This window comes from Pteropus medius, unplaced genomic scaffold, assembly GCF_902729225.1.
Source record: "Pteropus medius unplaced genomic scaffold, Ma_sr-lr_union100, whole genome shotgun sequence".
Classification (NCBI taxonomy): Eukaryota; Metazoa; Chordata; class Mammalia; order Chiroptera; family Pteropodidae; genus Pteropus; species Pteropus medius.
The window spans coordinates 8,324,218-8,346,155 of NW_024346062.1; the positions used below are offsets into that span (position 1 = coordinate 8,324,218).

Consider the following 21,938-nt stretch of genomic DNA (forward strand, 5'->3'; position numbering starts at 1 on the left):
CGTCTCTCAGATGGGAAACTGGATTATTTGAAAATTGAAATTAAGCAAAGTTGTATAACATTTAAAAGAAGTTTGCAATTATGATACTTGGCTTTTCACACAGGTTTAAAGTCAGTTTTCTGTTGAATAAATAATATTAACCACATATTAGCCACCTAATAGTTTTCAAATGCCTCAAACAGCCATCACCACCATTCTGAATATAATCCCTCTCTTTTTTAAATACCACAGTTAAAAGATGAGGGGAAACAGTACCATTAAAAGAGGAAGCAAAATATGGTTCAAAATCTCTTTCCACATTATTGGCTAATGGTCAGAGGAATCCAGCATATACTGAGATAAAGTATGTAGTTAAAGCATGTGGCTGGGAGAAATTAGAACCCCCTCCCATCTGCCCACCTTATTGTGTTACTTTATTGCTGAAGCCAAAGGGCCAGATAGAAATCAATGAAAGTTTTGTTGATCTGACATAGGAACTTGTGTACAGTGAGATGGAACTTATATATCTGACTTCATTGGCTGGAAACGCAATCTCACATTAACTGCACGTGTAGAGGTACGTATCTGTGTGTGTGCCTGTGCGTGCACGCACATGTGCATGTGCACATGCACTGTATGAAGTTAAGAATTTTGAAAGGATCTTCAGAATTGTTTCTGAGTAGATGTATTTCTGCATAGCTATTTTTATCTTTTTTTTCCTCCAGAAGTAAATATTTCAATTTTGTAATTTAGACCCCAGAAAAGTAGGTCGTTTTATTGTAGTATGTCTGCAAACAGAATGATGGTTTCTAATGGAAAATGAATTTATTTTCCTAATCATAATATAACAAAAATTTTGCTATCCTATAATTTACTACATTTTTCTCTAATATAAAAAAACCTCATATCCATAGGAGCTATTTCTTCTAATATTGATCAGCAGGTGTTTTGATCTCAGTAGCCAGACATCAGGTGCGGAGTTCAGAACTACAAATTTGTTGCACCTTCTATCAGTTAAATTAGGGCTCTGATGGTCATCTTTCCTCAAGTCACAGTTCACCTTTGCTAAATTTTCAGAGTGCAAAAGAGGTGTGGTTCAGCACAGGGTGTCAAACATCAGTGGTTCAGAAATGATATCCTTTCCCCAGTAGCAATGTACATCGTGGGCATGTGACTGAAATATTTAAAACACCTGTTCCCTTGGAACTAAGCCAAATGTGTAATACATTAGAATGTGCTCGGCTCACTTCCAGAAGCATGTATGGTTACTGCCATCAAAATAGTTTGAGAGCCAGGGCAAAGATATACACTGGAAGCAAAGGAGGATTGAGGTATTTTATTGTTAACAATATCATCACACTAAACACTGTTGGCTAGGTAGTGTTTTAATGAAATCGATTCTTATTAGTAGTAGTATTTATTAACTGCGTCAGTAAAGAAATTGGCAGTGTAGAAACACTCTTGTTTTAGCTTTGCTAATTACTTTCATTGCCTTAAAATTTCAATCAACTTCCCCCTTCCCTTCCCTCCCTCTTCCTAATCCCTCTTTCAGAAATTGTCTGTGTTCTTCCCTAGATACATTAGTAGTAGTTCAAAGGGAACACCAGAGAATAAATTATATCCTAACTCTATCTGCCAGAGTTCACCAACAGAATTTGGGCAAGTGCCTCTGTCTCATGGGGCTCCATCTTTATTTTTTAAAATCCTGTTTGACCTCACTTAATAGATTCCCTTTGTGATTCCTTCCTCTATCTTTTCCTTAGTTTTAACATATGTATAGTGAAGATCATATCTCTGAAGAATTTCATAACTTTATTACATAAGAAATAGTTATACATGTATTATATATAACAATGATAAAATGTGACATTTTGTTTAAATGTAATCACAAAATATACTGAAAATTTCAATGTCCAAGGTGTGTGTGTGTATATATATATGTATGAAAGAGTAAAAAAATAAATTTTCCCAAAATTTACACATGCAAGAAGGAGTAGCAGGAAAAAAAATAATATGTTTATGAGCATCATATCATGTACCCAACATGTATTAATGACTATATACATACATTATGTAAGTTAATTCTTACCAAAAGACCACAAATGAGACTTATTATCTCTATTTTACTGCTTGGGAAGCTGAAATTTGGTGGCAGTTTAGAACCTTGCCCTGGAGCACAGATTTTAGGAAAGTGGTAGAAAGCAGATTTGTCTGACTCTAAAACTTGTGAAACTGTTACACCTAAACTTTAAAACTACTATATCACAGTCTTACAATGCAAAGGCTGGGCTTTTATATTATGATGTGAAAATGTACAGGTAGAGTTTTTATATCTGGCAGTATTGAATCCAGAATCTTGATCTGTTTATGTGATCACTGAAAGTGCATATACTTTATTAAAAACTAAATTTATAGATTTTGATTTTCTTCTTCAATTTAATCTAGAGAAGCTTATATGGGTTAAATACACCTCCTGAGGTCTCTATAATTTGCTCCTTTAATATACTATATATGACAAGTAGTCCTCAGTCAGAGAAATGGATGTGCATATTATCAGTGCAAACTGAAATTATGTGCATATTTCAAAAATAACTTGTTTTATGTTATAATCATAGATGTTTATACGATGACATACATGGCTTAAAATATATAAGTGTAATGAAAGGTTTTAGGCTTTTTAGCATACACACATATACATGTTACTTATAAAAATTAAAATCTTTTGGCATTTCCACCTTTTACAATTCAAATTGTTCCATCTATAGAGAGTTACATTTTCTAGTAGACTCTTCCTCAAGAATTAGTTGTCATTATGCTATTCTACTGCTTGAGACCATACAGTATCTTTCTTATATCTACCGTGCTGCATCTAATTCCACACCAAATCTTTAGAGCACTTGATTCACCTGTATCCTCTTTCCTATTTACCTTTCCATCTTTCTTACAGCTGCTTCCATACGTGAACATTCTATTCATATCAAGCTAATAATTTTCGTGACTTTGCCCATTTCTTCTTGTGGATCTTGGCTTAATTGGCCTTTTGAAAGGTTTGCTCATATCCTCTTGATCAATTCATATCCATCTTTCAGAACTTGACTAGTTTGAGCCTACAAGTGACTATCACGGCTACCTTTCCTGACTTTTAAATACTCTACTTCCTAGCAGTTAGTACCTGATTACAAGGTATCGTCACCAAATCGTCATCATCGTCATAAACTTTACTATGAGCTAGACTCTGTTCCAAGCATTTTGTTCTAAATATTAAATGTTCAATCATCTAATTCTCATAATAACTATGTACTAGGTACTATTATTAACTTCCATTCACAAACGAGGGAGATTAAGACACAGAGAGCCTAAGTAACTTGCCTGGGGATATACAGCTAGTATGCAGTGGTGATGGGATAAGAACTCAGGCGGTCTAACACCAGAACGGATGCTCCCAAACAGCATGCTACGCTGCCCAACCACAAATAGCTCATAGTGCTGTTATGTTGTTTTCTCACATGTGTTGTTTCTACCTTAACTAGACTGTTAAATTTTAGACCATGCCTTCCAAACTAGTATCTCTCCTAACATCACTATAAAGTTCTGTACATTCTAGGAATCTAATAATTATTGCTCAAATAAATATATCTATAGATGAAAGTGAAAATTAATTTTCTAAAATATATATATTGGAAGGCCACTTAAATTTGAAGGTAAAAATAAAGTTAAAATCTATCATGCTTTAATTAATTCATAAAATAAATATAATGTCATTATCGCTAATGAAATGGCCATATTAACTTCTTTGTTATCATATTTAATAGTTCTTAACTGTCGTTATAAGCATTTGAAACCTAAAATAAACATACCTTCTTTAGTTTAAACCAAACTGCTTGCATTACTTTGGCTTCAATTACAGTAGACACTTAAAATCCCCAATGATTAGGAGGTAGTCAAATCAATATCAGCTACATAGTACATAAAGGATGGATGCAAATTTTATAGCAAAGAAATAAATTATTAATTTATATCTGTTTACTGTAACAAAAATTCGTTGTCAGCCTTTTCTGAAGTTTAATAATGCTTGAGCCAAGTTCAATAAATTATATATGAAAATATCACTGTTTAAGGTAAAAATGCTACTAAAACAATTATATTATTTAATATTTATGAATATTATATAATATATTATGTGTAGTAATTCATGCACTATTCTCTCCATATGATGGTCTGCTATAGTTATTACAGCTCATATCACTAAATATCCAGCAATATTAAAACATTTTTAGCAATTAAAAAATAGCAAACATTTTCTATATTACAAAACTTTTGCTAGTCAAAAATGAATATAATATCAAAGATAATTATTTCCCAAATTGAATTTATCCTGCATATGGATAAATATGCAAATGACTCAACAATGAAAATTCTGTTCAAAAAGTGTACATATAAAAGGCTTTGTTCCTGGAATGTAGCTCTAAGTGGCTCACTATCTAGGTTGAAAATGGCCATGCAGGGTTGTACGTCCTATTTTTCCATGCCTGCAGTAAAGATACAATATGAGAATTCAGCTTGGTAATTACTAATACACCACACAGACACAATTACACCCTGTATGCTGCATGAAGGAATCACTTGTGGTCTGCATCCATTACAAAGAGCAGTAGGGGGCCACCATACAAGACGACAAAATGCTTTATAAGACGGAAGGAGACCAGAGAGTGGATGTACACAGATACAAGGACCTTGATTCTTTTAGCAATGATTTAAGTCTCTTTCCATCAATTATCGTCCTTTGTCTCAAGAGTCTTATCACCAGCAGCATTACAGGAACTGAACATAACAATGCTCAGACCCGCATAACCCCATGAACTGTGCTGACATTTCCACACCCTGTTGCTATGTTTGACCTGGTTATTCAGATTACTCAAGCAAGAGAAAATGAAAAAGAAAAAAAAAAAGCGTTACCATTGCAAAACTGGTCTATGTATTTTTTTATGGCTTACTCAGAATTCCATTTTTCTAAACTGAAAATCATCCTATTCTTGAAATGTTACTTTGCAAAGTAGTTCCGACTCCATTTAAAAAATTAAAAGTGAAAATCTGCTTTGGTAAACATTATAATTGTAAGAAAGAGACTAAATATTGGTGTATCAAGGGAATATATGCTTAACAAGAGAATTTTATATCTAAGGGAGGTAAACTAAAGTAAGTCAGCTGCTCTCTTTAGCTGCAATGAGTTGCAGGAATAATTTTCTCTTAGTGAAACTCTAAGGCTTTGAGTTTAATTGCAAGTAGTAAGTGGTTTTTATTATAACAGTTTCCTCTTAATTATTACACGATGTACATTATTTTACAATACTTCATTTAAGATGCTCTTTTAAAATACATCTTACAATTATGAATTTTTAAGACCTTAGGAAAGTTAGTTATGGCAGTTTGTCAGCTTCTGTGAAACAAAGCCTTGTCTTTCAGAAAATGTTTACAACCTATGAGAAAAAAAAATGTATCCCGGGGCAAAAATGTTTATTGGCACCTAGAAGTCTGAAGAGAGAGTCAGGCCTGTGGTTTTTTGAGGGCACTTTATCATCGCCAGCATTCTCAAAGGTTTCTCTGAATGAATAGAACTGGATTACTCAGCCTTCTATTCCACGCCTATTCCTCTCCATTTTCCTTGGCACGACTGAGAGCCAGGCTATTTTTAGTTAGGCAGTTTTCTATTTTTAGACAACTACCAGTTAGAAGACATTTGTTAGGAAAAAATTTAAGTGTGCGCGCGTGCGCGTACACACACTCACACACACACACTCACACACACACACACACACACACACACACACACACACACACACACACGGAAGAGGGAAAGAAGCTTCCCTTCACATATTGTGAAGCAGCCTTCAACCTGTAACTCCAGGCATTTCAGCTGCTTTCAATCTTGGAAAACTAAAGAAAAATTCAGAGTTCAGGGTTTTAAAAATAAACCTACCCTCTGGCAAACAGACCAAAATGCAACAAGCTGTTACTATGTGAAACAGTGACTACAAAAACAAAGAACATTCTCCAATGATTAAACTGGGAGAAAAGTTGTAGAGCGATTGGGTTATAAGAATGTTACACAGGCATGTAACAATTTTCCAGCCTCTGAGCCAGATGTATCATGTTTTAGAATTTAGAGTAAGGGGGGAAAACCTCATCTGTAAAGTTAAAAGGAGGATGTGGGATGTAACTTTAAGGTTTCCATTCTTAGCAAGAGAGAACGTTTTCTCAAACTTAAAGGCAATTATATTCACTGCATTTTTCTAACATTCATATTCTATACAATTTCTCTAAAAATTATAACCATATGTTTACAGAATATATTAAAAAATTCAATGCCAATGGGAAATCAAAATAAAGGCTGCAGCATATACATATATACTACATATAACTATATATACATTTCTATGTCTATATATCGTTACCTTTATTAGTCTCTTTTACTTTAAATGGGAACAAATGACTTGCAGATTGGCTTAGCATATCAATTTATTCTACTTATCATTCAAAGTCATGCTTTCATCTATAATCCACCATAAGATGTTTTCACTTGCTCACAGCTGTAATTACTTTCTTTCACCTCAGTTATCTCACTGTACTCTATGTTTTATTGTGGTTCAGACTGTTGAGTAGGATAGTCACAGATGTACCACCAGTTACTAGCACAATTTTTGGCACATGGTCCTCATGTTCATTAATATCTGATGAATGAAAGAACAAACCCAGTGTATGTTTTGTCCACACTGGACTACTGGCTTGGAGGGCAGTGGATGTGTCATAATCATTGTTGCACATCCCACAGACTTGGCACAAAACCGTGCACATAGAGAATATTTCCATAAATGCTTATGCAAAAGAAAATAAATTCATCGGCTTTTGTTAGATCTTCTTAATTTATATAAAATGCTATGGTTATTCATATAAGATGCTATATTTACTAAGTGATATATTTATTAATATAAAATGTCATATAATGATTCTCAAAATAAGATTGTAAAATAGGGAATTCTTAAAAAGAGAAATTTCTCTTTCTTTTGGTTAAACAGCTTTTATTGCCTGAACTTTTCCTTTGATGTTGAAAATGAAAGCACCTTGTACAACTGAATGGTTTACAATGGGCTCTGACATCTTTTATAGTCTGTAATCGCCACGACAGCCCTGTGAGGAAGACAGGGTCAGGGTTGACAATACTAATGGAGGAGGAACCTGAAGCCCAAAAAGGTTAAATAACTTGCCCCAGGTGAGAGAACTAGCTTGTGATGTTGCCATAATTAGAACTTAATTTCTCTCCAAATTTGTGGGGCTTTTAAAGTTCTATTTCCTTGACATAAAATATGCAAGGTGAACTCTCAAAATAATGCTTCAACAATATTCTTTAGGAAAATCACTCTGCAGTTTTCGTTATGCATGCATGAAATTAACTCACAACCCCCATCATGAAGCCTGGATGAAGATAAAATTCCTCATATGCCTAATTAGGATAAGTCACAAAAAACTGTGCATACACGATCATTTCTTTCCTGTTGGGAAAGTTCAGAATTGGCCGAGCTTGTTTCTGCTTCCCGACTCTTCTTGTCCCTCCCTTCCTTAGTTTTCTCTTCTTCCTCAGGAAAATTCCAGCTTCATTGTTCCCTCCATCTTCTCATCTTACTCCACAAAATCACATTTAGTTTAACAAATATTCTGTCCCTGCGAGAAAACACTGACTGAGTGACTCAGTTTTCCTGACTAGGTTTCTCCCGCCTGGCACAGGTCCTGACACACAGTGACGGGCAATAAACGCCTGCCGTAGGAATGAAACATGAAATGGCTGTGTGCACCCTCTCCAGGTGATGAGCCCCTTACTAGGGTGTATCTATCAACCATCATGCTAGTTACCACAGCGAACAAGAGCACTAGATTCACCAGTTTCACTCTTTATGTCAAATGCTGCTCCAGAGAAGGTTTCTGAGGTCAAGAATGTCTCTATACCTGTTCTGACCAATATGGGAGCCACAGGTTACATGTGGTTATCTAGCCCTTGAAATGTGGCTAGTGAGACCAAGGAACTAAATTTTTAATTTTATTTCATTTCAATTAATTTAAATTGAGGTAGCCACATGTAGCTAGTGGCTACTTTCCTGATTAGTAAAGGTCTGTGTCATTTCATCTGAAATCTGGTTATATATCCAAAGAGAATTCACATGACAGAAATGACTGGGTTTGAAGTTGTCGGGCCACAGGCATTAAATATATCACTTATTTACAATGTGCCCAGTAACCTTGAAAGGAGTTTTGTTTCTGGAACTAAAAAGGAACAGAGAATGGAGCTGGTTTTAGATTAGTAGCTGATTCTCAGGGTAACTCTGACCTTAGTTTTTCTCTGTGAAATGCTTCTCTCGAGGTCATAGTGATGGCATTTGTTTATGACCAAGGAATAATTCACATACTATTTTGAAAAAAATAAAGTATTTAATTCAGAGATTCTGGAATAAGATTACTATTATTAATTAGTGTATCAGGTTTTTTTGGTAATATTGTTTTCTCATATATGAGATAAAAGCCCAAATATCCATTGTACAGTTTACTGTTTACAGTGTTTTTTATCCTAAAACAGTAGCTCTAAATAGTTACTGAGTTTATTTACTAAAACATAAAGATAAGAGATTTAATTGATATGAAGAGGCTTTCAGAATCTAATTAACCTCCCAGCTAGTCATTAACTCTATGACCTTTAGAAATAATTGACAGGGATTTTTTTTTCCCTTATTCAGAACTTCCATCAGGTGGCTAAATTTCAAGGTAACATAGAATACACTAAATGCCGTTGAGACATGACTAGATAATATGCCAACTAGCTATTAGCAAAATGACATATATTTCCAATAATATAATTTATCCATCCAATCTGTTGTATACATATGCAGCATTTGCCTAATTACAGTCCTTTAAATGATGGAGTCTGAAGTCTTTTCCCAGAATGTCTGATGAAATACTTTGACCATGAGGATCATGAGGAAAACAAAGCTGCCAGTACTCTCTGAACCCCTGGCACACACCTTTAACCAATCACATCACACTTGCCTGCCAAGTGTGGTCTTAGAATCTTCCACTACCAGGACCTTCACAAGGAAAGAGACAAGGCCAGGAGATGCACTGCTCACGACAGAACGACTCATCTCACTAAGTAATGACAGGCTTTTTATAGTGTACCTCCAAAAGCCTAACACACTTGCTTTCAAGAATTAGTTTCACCAAATATCAGTTTAAAAAAATCTAGTTTATGGTATGATTCTAACCTTCCGTAAAGCTACAAAAAAGAAATGTTCAAAACATATACTTTTAAACTCCATACTGGAGAAAACAGATGTTTGGAAGGGAAATCTAGATCTTTGCTATTCAAGTTTGGTTCACAGGCTAGTAGCATCAGCATCACCTGGGAGCTTGTCAAAAATACATACTCTTGGGCCCTGCCCCAGACCCACTGAATCAGAATTAGCCTTTCAGCCAGACCTTCTGGTGATTTAGATTGGGCCAGAGTTGTTTCCTTTGAGACCCACTGATCCCTCTTGTCAGATCCTGGCCAAATTATCAACAAATTGTTTCTCCCTTCCCCAGGAATCAATGTATGTTGGTTCTGAAAGTCTTTTACTTTTCACCAATACTATACGCAATATTTCTATGTTGTCTCTTATGTCTGTTTTTTTCTTACACAGCAACAATCTTTATTCGTCTTTGGTGCACTTGAAATAGTCTCACTTTTATTATCATTAGAACATATCTGATTTTGATGAAGAAAACTGGTAAATTTTAATAATGATCATCAGTGAGTTGTTACATATATATGTATATATACATATACTTATGTATGCCTTTAAGTACATGTATACCTACTATCTATATGTGTGTGTGTATGTTACATAAAATATTTATTGAATGTCTACAATATTCCATACATTGTGCTGGCAGTTGGAGTTACAGAGATAAGTACAACATCATCATGTATTTTAGGGAAAGGAAATAGATTTATAATAATTTTCAAAAAAATGCAGTGAGGTAACGGAAATAATAAACATTCTTTGATTAAAAGTCTCATCGTCTTTCATTCTGACTCTAGGCAGTACTCTCTAATTATTCTTAAAACTTCGATTTTGAATATTTCACAGCAATATATTTTAGTAACCAACCCTGAGGAGATAAGGATGTTTGACTCTTGGATACCTTATTTGGTACCTTTTAAAGCCAAACAATGTTACTTTTACTTAGGTGCCATCAACTGCTAAACTGCAACTTTTGGTTCAAATATGCTGTCCAAGTTCTACATGGCATAAAATTTGCAAATATCGTTAAAAATTGATGATTATGATGCAGGTTAAATAGTTTTACCCTTTCACTTTCAGATATTGGGGAAAAAACATGAGGACTTTGGTTTGTCCCAGTTCAAGAAGGTTCATGTAAAATAACGGTGATTTTAAATGGTGATGATTAATAATTAGAAAGAAGTTACATTACTGACAAACAGACTGTATTTTAAAACCTATTGTTTTTTTCTGCTCCTACTATTATTAAATAATTTTCTGTTGACTCTGTGTTAGTACTAATGCCTATAAGCCATTAGGGTTGTGCAATAACAGAGATGAGAGAAAATTTCAGTTTTATTGCCTTGTGCATATAACTTAAGTAATCTAATGTGCACTTTATTTGTTCAACAATGATTCTCTTAATAAATGAGATGTGAAGCAGCTTTTCATGTTTACAAAACATATGCAAATTAAGCAAGAGCATTATTTTAAAAAAGGAATGGATCTTCATATTTGATATATAAAAAATCAATATATAAAAACATACTGTGGTAGTTATGAGAAATATGAATACATTTTAAGGTCTATTTCTTCTTTTAGATTTTGGGGAACAAATATGAATATGATTTATAGTTACTAGTAAAAGCCCTTTAAAGGTATATAAACAAAAATGAATGTTACAATTTAGGAGATATATGCAAAATCTTTTTTTACAAAATCATTTTTTCACCTTTTTCTCGGAAGTCTCAATATCGATAGTTTAAATCTTTATGAAATATACTAATTCATTTCTTCATTTTTTAATACTTCCTACTCAAAAGCAATTATATACTTTCTTCAACAGAGAACAGGGCAAAGTTACTCAGCTACTCACAATAAGAACTATTTTCATTATATTTTATAGTAATCTACGAAGGATTTTAAATGTTCCTTAAGAATATTATTTCTCCAAGTTCCTTTGTAAAGAAAAAACCTGGTTTTTGAAAAAAAAAATTACTCATTATAATGTTAAATATTGGCCCACATTGCTTCAAATAAATTTAAAACAGTAACAAAAATACCTACCATCTTTCCATTCTCAAGCTTCATATTTAAAAAAACAGGCACACGTAACCTAGCTCACGTGGTTAGTGCTCCCTGTCAGCCTGAATGACTTGCAAAGGTTTTCTGACCAGGCAATAAGTTTACTGATTGACTCCATGGTTATTGGTTTTAGAGGTAAAATGTGCTTTTAATTTTATGGGGAGCGTTTAGTTCTAAACTGGTGTCTCTCAAAGTGAACATTTATGCTCTGAATTCTAAAATCTTAGGGCTACATAGTTCTTCACCTTTGAAATGCACTCCTCAAATTTTATATTGAAGAATTAATTTTGGCATTATTTTAAAAATACAATTTGTTTAAATGCCTCCCTTTTCACATTTCAACCTAGACCAATGTGGTCCCATAGCACAGATCTAGATTATTTTATTTTTTTGAATTCTTTTGATAAAATTTATCAAATTTTAATGAACTGTTTCATTGGAGCTATACAGACATTTTTCATACTTTAAATGAGCAATATTTTTCTATATGACAAAGACTTGGATTTTTCCTGTTATAATTGTCTACCCCTGTTTATTTATTCTACAAATATATTCTGAGGGCCTAACACTCTCTAGACTTCACATTTAGCCCTGGAGATACGATGGTAAACAAAATACACACAGATACATACTCCTTTCCTTCTAAGAGTTTAAAATCCAGTAAGAAACAGGCAATTGGATAACAGCTGTAATAGTGCTTTGATGGGGAAAACTGCACAGACGATGAATGTAGTATAGGAAAAGATCTAACACAAATTACGGGGCATTTCAAGGATGGCTATCTAAAAGTATTAATTGGGACCTGATTTGAATGAACGATAAAGAAAAGCCAAGAAAGGCCTAGTAAGGAATGTTGAGGACAAAACAAATAGTGTTTGGAGAAGTCGAGGAATATAAACATGTTTGGGTGGCTTGTGGATAGGATGGGAGTGGTGGGAAGGGGTTGATAGAGGGAATAGCAAAAGATGAGGCTGGAGAGGAAGAGAAATACAGGGACAAGATCATGCATGGCCTTGTGAACAATCTTAAGGACCAAGAGTCCTTGGGGGGCCTTGTTCATGTTTATTCCAGGCATTCCACAGCACATAGCACATGTAGGAATTCAGCCGATCTTTGTTCAGTGAATGTGTGAAAGAATGAAAATTCAAAAAACGATCAAATAAGTGAAAGTGCTTTTTCTTTCTAAGAAAAGTATCTGTGTGTAATATTCATCCACAGGGCATAAATAAGAATAATTTTATATATTTATATTTTTACAAGTATAAATTTTAAACCTATTTAATTGGAGTAGATATAATGAAAGCTCGAGTTAAATAGATACAAATTCATATTTTACATCTAATCTCAAATTTCATAATATAGAATTTATAAAGAAGCCTCATTCCAGTATTTGCAGTATTTGCTTTTCAGCAAAAATTACACTAATGAATTTTTACCAAACTATGTCAAGGTAGTTAGCTTACTGATAACCTTCAGTAGCATGGTGAAACAATAAAGTTTAAAACCTATTTTAAGGCCTTTCCAGTCTCAATTCAGTCCTTAAATATTACTGTGGAAGAAAACATTTTGCTAAAACAACTGTTCTTCAAAGTCATTAAATTCAAATAGGATTCAGGTGACGGAAAATAAAATTTCATGTAAATATCATTTCTTTCTTTCCCTTCTATCCCCCACACTCTTCCTATACATTCTTGAATTAAAAAAAAAAAATCCAGTAATCCTCTACTGAGACAGATGTGAATCGAAGGTTTCCTCTGCAGAAGTCACAGCCGTCTTTTTGACTTCCTGGGAACAGCAAAAGACCTTGTGTTTTTCTCCCTTTCCACATTTAGTCACTCAAGCACTGGCCCAGAGTGGATGAGCAGCTCAACAGAATCTGAGTCACAGAGGGGCAAGAGGTTTCCTCCTGGCCAGGTGCCAAGTAATGCTCCCCTGTGGGTTTGGTGGTTAGAAAATATGAGCTAGGTATGGAGCTAACCTGTTTGGGACTTCTGTGACTCCAAGGATCACTTGGAATGATCTGGTGATCAACTACCTGTTTGAATAAAAGTTTTGATAAATTGTTTAGCTTATTTCTTCCTTTCAGCAGCTTGTACTACATTAATGAGGTTATTGCTCCTTTGCTTTCCAATTGTTCCTAAACTGATTTTTATGTATGTTTTACATCCTTAACAAGAATGCCTGTCTTTTGTTGGTGCTTGCTGAATCGTCACTAGAAGCGTGTTCTGTGGGACCTGTGTTCTTTAGGTCATCTCGAAGTGCTTGACACCATGCCTTCCAGGACTAGAGCCCAACATCAACTTGGGAGGGTCGGAAGGCAGCTTAGAGAAACAGGAGTGGAGCTAGACAGTTGGAAGCCAGGAAGGAGGCAGAGTTCCTTAATACCATCAGAATCCCTACTGAGTGTCAACAGCCTCATAAACGAGCATTTTAGATAAATATCCTGTATAAAACGGACTTTCTTCAAAGTAAATGCTTTTAATACAATAACCATTTTTTTAAACCAATGGATTAAAAATTTAACACATTCACTAAATTTGGCATATTTATATATTGTATCTAAACAGATATTCATGCTGCATTATAATATAACAATAATAAAACTCTCTCAGTCTGTTAAGTCTTTCTAAGGCTTTGTGCCATTGTAACAGTAGTGCTAATTATCAAGCAAAAGACATGATAATTGCACAGAGCTTTTTTTTGCTAAAAGAAGGAATCTTTTTCAACACCCACGCACTGTACAATTTCCTATGACCCTGTAACACTACTCTGGTACGGCCCAGAAATTTATATTTCAGTCTAAATGCTGGGAATCATATTATTTCCCTCTCCTCGCCGATCTTTTTTTTCTTGTAAGTAAACTGTTTCCAGAGGGTTAAGGGAGAGGGGTAATGGTCCAAACGGGAAATATAAAACTAATGACCCTTCATGAAACATATTATGCTACTCATTAAACTTACTCAGTTAAATGTATTCCATTAAATTAAAATAAATAGGATTTTAAATTTTACCCAAGAGTAGTAAACTACGTTAACTTTCAACTTCATGTTAGATCCATTCTAGGAACAGATTCCTCAAGTGCCTGATGTATCACAAGTTCTTTAGCCTCCAACACAACTTATGTCTTAAGTGCTGCAGAAGTTTGCAAATTTAGTGTGTATAAAATTCATCAGGAAACTTATCATAAATGCAGATTCCCACTCAGATGCCCTCTTCTCCACCAAGAATCTCAAGCATACCAGTTTCAATGAATCGCACTTAGAAAAAGACTCCATGTGGAGGTGATGTAAATTTTATAGAGCTTAGGGGATATCCCACTTTATTTCTTTCTCCATCATCTCTGTTACTGCCAAAGTGTGGAAAAGGCAAGTAGGTGAAGAATGTGTGATTCAGGTAGTTGAGCAGGGCAGACTCAAAACGTGTTAGACTTACAACTTGTTATTTTCTTTCCATTTTTTAAATTGAAGAAATGATTTAAATTTTTTTCCCCATGTACCTCCCCGCTTCCCTCCACCCTCTGGTAACCGCTAGTCCATTGTCCATGTCCATGAGTCTCTGTTTGTCCTGTTCATTAGTTGCTTTTAGGTTTATATCTCACATGTAAATGATATCATGTGATTTTCAACTTTTTCTGTCTGGCTTATTTCGCTTAGTATGATTATTTCAAGGTCCATCCATGTTGTTGCAAATGGCAGTATTTCATCTCTTCTTATGGACAACATGTTATTTTCATCCAAAGAATCAAGCCATGGAATCTTTAAATTTGGCCTAGGGGGTCCTTAACGTCTTTTTGAGAGCTTTACTTCATTGATGTTAAATGCAAGATAATAAAGCTGCTGCTTTATTCCCTTTCAAAAGGATCCCTTTTCAAGGAATTATGTTGTAGACTTTCAAATTCAACACCTTCATTTTCAAGTTGCAAAAACTTCAGCCAAAGAAGTAGCTAACTTATCACATTGTAAGACTGTGCAAGACAAAGGTTCAAATGCAAGCCCTCTGACTTCCAACCCAGCGTTCTTCTCGTTGCCCATAAACAAGTCTGGCTCAGACACCCATCTGTCCAAAAATATTGAAGTTTTTACAGTATGTGAAGTTTTAAGTTGCCTTTAAGTCACATAGGATATTGTCACGTGAACCCCTCAGAAGATGAATTTTCTAGATTTTAAACTCCTTTAAGAAAGCAGATTTTAAAAGTCAACAAATTTTCAACTAGTTTAATATGATTCTACTGTATTTCACATCAAGTTAAGGACTGGGGCAGTTCGGGTCTAATGATGAATTCCGACTCGAATTCTTTCGTTACCCTGAAATATTGGTCGCAATGTTTTTGGTAATGAGATGGAATTTTGAGTGTAAATTGTTTTGTGATTGGAACTTATGTTAAATGTGTATGAACACGCGCAGACAGACAGACACACACACATACACACGAAAGCAACTATGAGATTTGACAATCAACTAATGTTGTTCACATTCATGTTTCTTTATATATTTTCACATTTATATGTCTATATGAATAAAATACTATCTGAAATACATTGTAGGTAAGTTTTATAAATAATCTTAAATTTCAAGATCAAGGCAAGTACACAGTTAAAATCATAGTTAATGAAAAACTAAAATTAAATGAATAATGCAAATCTGAAAGTATTTTAAACACGTACCACATTAGGTTTAGTTATTATTCACTTTTGTTTCTCTGAAATTATTTGCTTGGCCTTATGAGGTAAAGAATTTAAAAAACTTATAAAACTGATCGGCATAATACTTTAAAAAATATTCCAAAAAAAAAGCAAGAAATAAGAATTAGTTTTAGACAATTATAACAGGTAAAGGGAAGATGGGTATGAGAGGCAGATTAATTTGATCAGGATTAGTACTAGATTTTTTTTTCATAATATGGAACCAGTCTAAGCAATGGCAAGAATGGCTTATAATCTGACAAACTGACTCGATTATATACTTTTGAAACATTTATCAATTTTCTTTTAATTCTGGGAAAGCAGTCACAATCTATGATATCACGGATAGGTGGGAAAAGTAGACAGATGGGGACAGTCCTCACTATGTCTCCTCCTTTTTGTGTTGGTACTCATTGATAATGAAGGGCAATAACATTAAAATAGGGTCCATGCAAGAAGCATTTAAAATTGTATGACAATGTTATTTATGCTAACAAATCTAAAACATTTTTGAGTTTTAATCTGATGCTTATTTATTTTTGGAACAATAAAATAGTGTTTTAAATCTGACTTTGATAAAACACTGAGCTAACATTTAGAAATTCATTTTTATCAGATTTCTGATTCTATGCATATTAACAGTTTTCATTGCTATATGAAATTATATAATTTGGAGGAAAAATATCTCTAGGAGAATAATTGTCTTTACTCTTTCAGCAAGACTGCATTAGGAAAAATGAATTAGAAAGAAGAGACATAAAGTAAAAAACTGCACTGAGCTCATTTTTAAATTTTTTTTTCTTTGATTATGCTGAGAAACTAGTGTATACTTAAATTATCAGAAGTCATCTAAAATGTGGGTGGGCTGTCCACTGGCCACAGTTCCCAATTCTGGTGTTCTGACATAGCAGTGGACAATGATGACTCATGAAGGATGTGGCCAATAATGTAATAATGATACTGGTGCCTGATTTCTAGCAAGGACCCAATTTCCATTGTCCCTATCATCATGTCATTCTAACTTACATTTTGAGGGGAGAGAGAAAAGGTGGGGATGGAGTATTAGTTGGGGTACACCTATGGAAGTACGGACATCTTAGGAAAAGGAAGGTTGTGCTTGTGTCTGTGGGGGAAAGGAGATCCAAACAACCCTTGGCTGCGCTAGTTTGGGGTCACCAACCACGCATGCGCTCTCACCTCCACGATGTCTGAGTTCGTCCGGCTCTCGTGTGGCTCATTGTACTCCGTGTATTTAAGCAGCACCTTGTCCATGTCAGTGCTGGCGTACTGGAACAGCTTGTTGGTGCTGTTGAAGATGATCAGCGCGATCTCACAGTCACATAGCACGCTCAGCTCATACGCCTTCTTCATCAACCCAAATTTCCTCTTCGTAAATGTCACCTGAGAAAAAAGCAGGCAGGTTTTTTAAAGAAAAAAAAAAAATCATGCCTTTTTTTCCTAACAGAACTTTTTTCTTTTCTAAACCAAAAAGGGTGCTGTTGTCAGAACCCTTGAGCACTAACACATTTGGAAAGAAAGCAAATAAATCTAAAACTAATTTCTGCTCAGAATTTGAAAACGTGTGATTTCTACCTTGTTGCTGAATGTGAAACTGTAAATGCCAGATTTAATGTAAGGTATTTTAATAATAAGATGACCAGAGTATTGTTCATGTTTCTTTGAACAATGTAAAATTTAAAAAAAATTAATTTCCACATGGTTAACATCTTTCCATTATAATTAAGTTTAAAGTTTATTTTTTTGACCACTTGAAAACTGGCCATGGCATGAACATAGCATTTTAGATCTGCATACCAAAATTCTTAAAATTGTTTAGTCTCATGTCATTTAATTGAAAACACTTGAAGAGATACAACTGAATATACTTTCAGACAGTGTTGTATTCTGTTTTCTAGAAATCCAGGGAGGAATTGGGAAGTATTTTAGTCATAATACCGTTAGGGTTTTGGTTTCATTCTTCTGTGTATCTTTCTTCCTCTCCCAGTCTAGAAACTATACTGTTATCTTTGCCTTTTCCTTCTTTTAATCTAATCTATTACCAAGTCCCATAATTCCTTCCCTCAGAATGTTTCTCAGGTTCACACTTTCTTGTCTGTTTCTCAGGCGGCTCTATCGTTCACACGTCCTTATCAGCTTCCTGTCCTAGATGATCTTGTCTAGAATAATTCCCTCCTCAATTTGTCCCAAACTTCAAAATCTCACTCTTTGCACTGCCTTCCTCCTGATGAGCCCTCTATAACAGTTCTCTTTCTCTGGCTCCAAAGACTTCCTACCTGACAATGCTACCAAATACAAATATATATTTCACAATCCTCAATTTCAGTGTTCTCTTGATTAAACTCCATTCTGCCCACCCCAAAGCATAAAAATTCTTAATTACAAGCTCTTTTAAGGTCCAGTGTTTCCTAGCAGGTCTTGTTTAGAATATAATTTCCATAAAACACTCCTTAATAGAAAAAGTTCAATGGCCCAATACATTTGAGAAATGAGGCACATTGGGATATTAAAGGCTGAGAAACCCTTTAAACTTTGTTTAACCCATTACCCAAATCTACTGTTTACAGACTTTTTTTTTTTTTTATTTATTTATTTGAGGAGCACTATCATTCTTCAGAACTAAGTTTTGAGAGCATGTACTCCCAAATTATGATTAACTAGTTTAGTTTTTTTTAAATTTTTTTCTCACCTTTAAATCTAACCCATCTAGCAGAGGTCAGTTCAGATTTAGCTACTACCTATTCGTGTGTATTTCCTCAATCTAGATTCCCACCCTTTCTCTTTCTCTTCATTTCTAGACACCCAATGGATGTCCTTCAGTTCTAAGTCTATCCCTGAATGTCCTAGTAACCTTAACTTCCTCCCCGCTCAAGGTCAAACTCATATCTTCACCCTCAAACCTGCTCTCCCTCCTGGATTCCCTATCTCACTATAAACTCAGTCACCCAAACTAGAGACCTCGGAGTAAACTATGAATGCTCTTGCCCTATACACCTAAATAAATGTGTTCATGGAAACTGTGGACTAGCAGGCAGACAACCTGGCCTATCGGTCTCTTCATTCCTCCACACTTTCACTACTACTTATTGTTTTTCCTACCACCTTTTATTTTTCCTTAATAGCACTTGCTATATTTTATAATTTATATGTTTTTGCATGATCATTTGTTTAACGTCTGTCTCTTTCACGACAGTGCATGTTCCATGAGGGCATGTACCATTTTTATTTTGCTCACTGCTGTACCCTCAGTGACTAGAATAGCAGACACAAATAGACACGTGGTCAAGATTTCTACAAAAAATGAAATAGGAAAAACTACATGTGAAGTTTTTAGAAATATCGAATTGATATATGTTATATAAAATTATGATAGCTTTTTCCATGAATTTTTTTTAGCAACTCATAAATGAAACTTTAAAAATGAAACTTTAAAACTTTAAATCTATGTTTAATAATGCATATATGGTTTCACCACATTTGTATTAATGGCAGTATGGTAGATTCAGAGGACTCTGGATTTGAAAGCCGAATCTGCTATTCCCTAGTCATGAGAAATTCGCTTAACTGCTTTGAGTTTGATTTTTCTCTGAGTTTGATTTTTCATCTGTAAAATGGAAAAAGTACCTACTCTTACGATTGCTGTAAGGATTATATAAAATAACGTATGTACGGTATCAAGCCTTCTGCTTAAAGTGAAAGCTGAATACATTTTAGTTCACATTTCTTTCGAGATGACTTATATAAAAGATGAACTTACAAAACATATCTGTCTTGGTGGCTTGAAGAATCTACTGATTAAGGCTGTTTGAGAATCTTACTATTCCTGATAGAAAGATAAAGCTGAACTATGAATTCCCACTGATCATTTTTGGAAAACACAGCATTTAGGTATTTACCGACCACATAGCTAGTCGCTATCTACTAGGATATGTTATTTATGTTTGATCTTGGACAATTTTTCATTTTAATAACTGCCAGTGTCTTGCCTTCTATTTTATGTTTGTTGATTGTCTCACTAAAGTGCTTCTTATAAAATATAGCTAGTGTTTCATTTTCATATCTGATTATCATACTAGTTTAGAAAATGTTTTATTCTGGTTCATTCAGATGATTCCTAATCAGTATTAAGAATGAGCTAAATAAAGACTATCATTTTGGAATGGATAAAGACACAATCATTAATTATATAGATTTATACAAAATGTGTTTTAATTTTTCTTTTAAATGCAATTCAGTTATGCGAATATACTTGTACATTGCTATTTCGTTTAGTGAAATAGGCTACAGAGTAGGTTCAATATAGAAGACACTGACCCCAAATACTTTCATATATCTAAAACCACTTTAAATCAGACTTTCATGACCACAAACTGTAGGTAGAATGTCTCAATACAGTATGGTTTCTGTTATACTCAAACCTCAGAATTTAGTACGTTACAACACTTACCATCAAAGTACATTTCAGCACAGAAATATCATTAAAGCCACTATTTGTGTTTACTCTTAGGTACTCCTCAACTTTTGTGTAACCAAATAGGCTGCTGGATAATGCATACTTATTTAATAATACCTGTCAAAAAAGTCAGTGCATATAGCTTCTTTTCATTAAAACTGCAAAGTGAAATGATGATGACTATATTAAAGCATTTAAGAAAATATCTTCAAAATCTACTCTTAATTGCTCTAAATTTAATTCTGCTCTATGTTCATATTCTTCATAGCATACTCGAAATGCATTTTATAAAGCTTTTCCTCATTGTTCATAGTTAGATAAAATTGTTTTTAAGCATTAAGCTTTCTAAAGAGACCTGGGATATTACTCTTCGTTTAAAATGTGCCACTCAATGACAGATTGCAATTCAGAGCTTTTATACTTAAATATAATAATGTATTGTAATGATTACATTTTTCATAACGTGACGACAGTTTGTAATGGGGATAAGTCCATTTCTATTTCAGTAACATATTTTGAACCTTAGGTGAGAGAGAAAACTGTTTTTATGGTAGTTAGGCAAAGAGATGCTCTTTTCCAGGGTTTATATCAATCCAGGTGCACTGAGAGAAGAATAAAGTCAGTATTATTTTAATGAGTACTAGAACTTGAAATTTAGATTTCAGAATTAAAGAGACAATATGTAATACATGCATGGAAAGCAAACTGACTGTATAAATACTGACCATTTTATGTCTTTTCTTTACCTCTTGAAACAGCCCTAAATGTAGTGATGATGTTGTACTAAGATATTTTAGTATTAAGTTTTATAGTTTAAATCTTAGCATAAGGGCAGGCATCACACATCTGATATTGATGATTACTCTAGAATTTACTAGGTATGAATTAGGAATTGAAATTAGAATTTGAAATCGAGAAAAGGCACATTCATTAAATATGGCTCCATATAACTCAGTTATAAAGAAATTAGGAAAATCTATTCACAGAAACATAAAATAATTCAAGCAATTTTTACTGAGCATTTTCTACGTGCCAAACCTTATGAGAAGTAATATCGAGCATTCTCTATGTGCTAGGTGCTGGGGCTTCCACTACATATATATCTCCGTTGTTCATGTCTCTTTCTGAGGGCCAGAGAAAAAATAGTCATTTAATTCATTAATGTTTAAAAGGAATTTTCTTTATTTAAAACAAAATGCATTACTTGGCTAATAGTGTTATATTTTCAGTCACATGTAAATAATCTGAAATTGTATTTTTATCTAGAGTTGAGTGATTTCAGTTTTAATTTTCTGACCAACTTTTCTCTAGACTACGCTAGGAAACTAACAGTAGATGTTAACCCAATCAAGATGAATATGAAATGAAACCTACCATTTTGGTTATCTCTTATCCTGTACTCAGTGAAAGCTGATT

General features: G+C 34.1%; 1 protein-coding gene across 12 annotated transcripts in view; it reads right to left on the minus strand.

The window, feature by feature from the left end:
- Positions 1-21,938, minus strand: part of MEF2C (myocyte enhancer factor 2C) — a 138,081-nt gene that overhangs the window by 51,820 nt on the left and 64,323 nt on the right. For all 12 annotated transcript variants that reach the window (XM_039875031.1, XM_039875035.1, XM_039875034.1 and 9 more), the window contains one exon: positions 17,249-17,452. In XM_039875031.1, the coding sequence (XP_039730965.1) occupies positions 17,249-17,452 (204 nt within the window). The remainder of the gene's footprint in view (positions 1-17,248; positions 17,453-21,938) is intronic.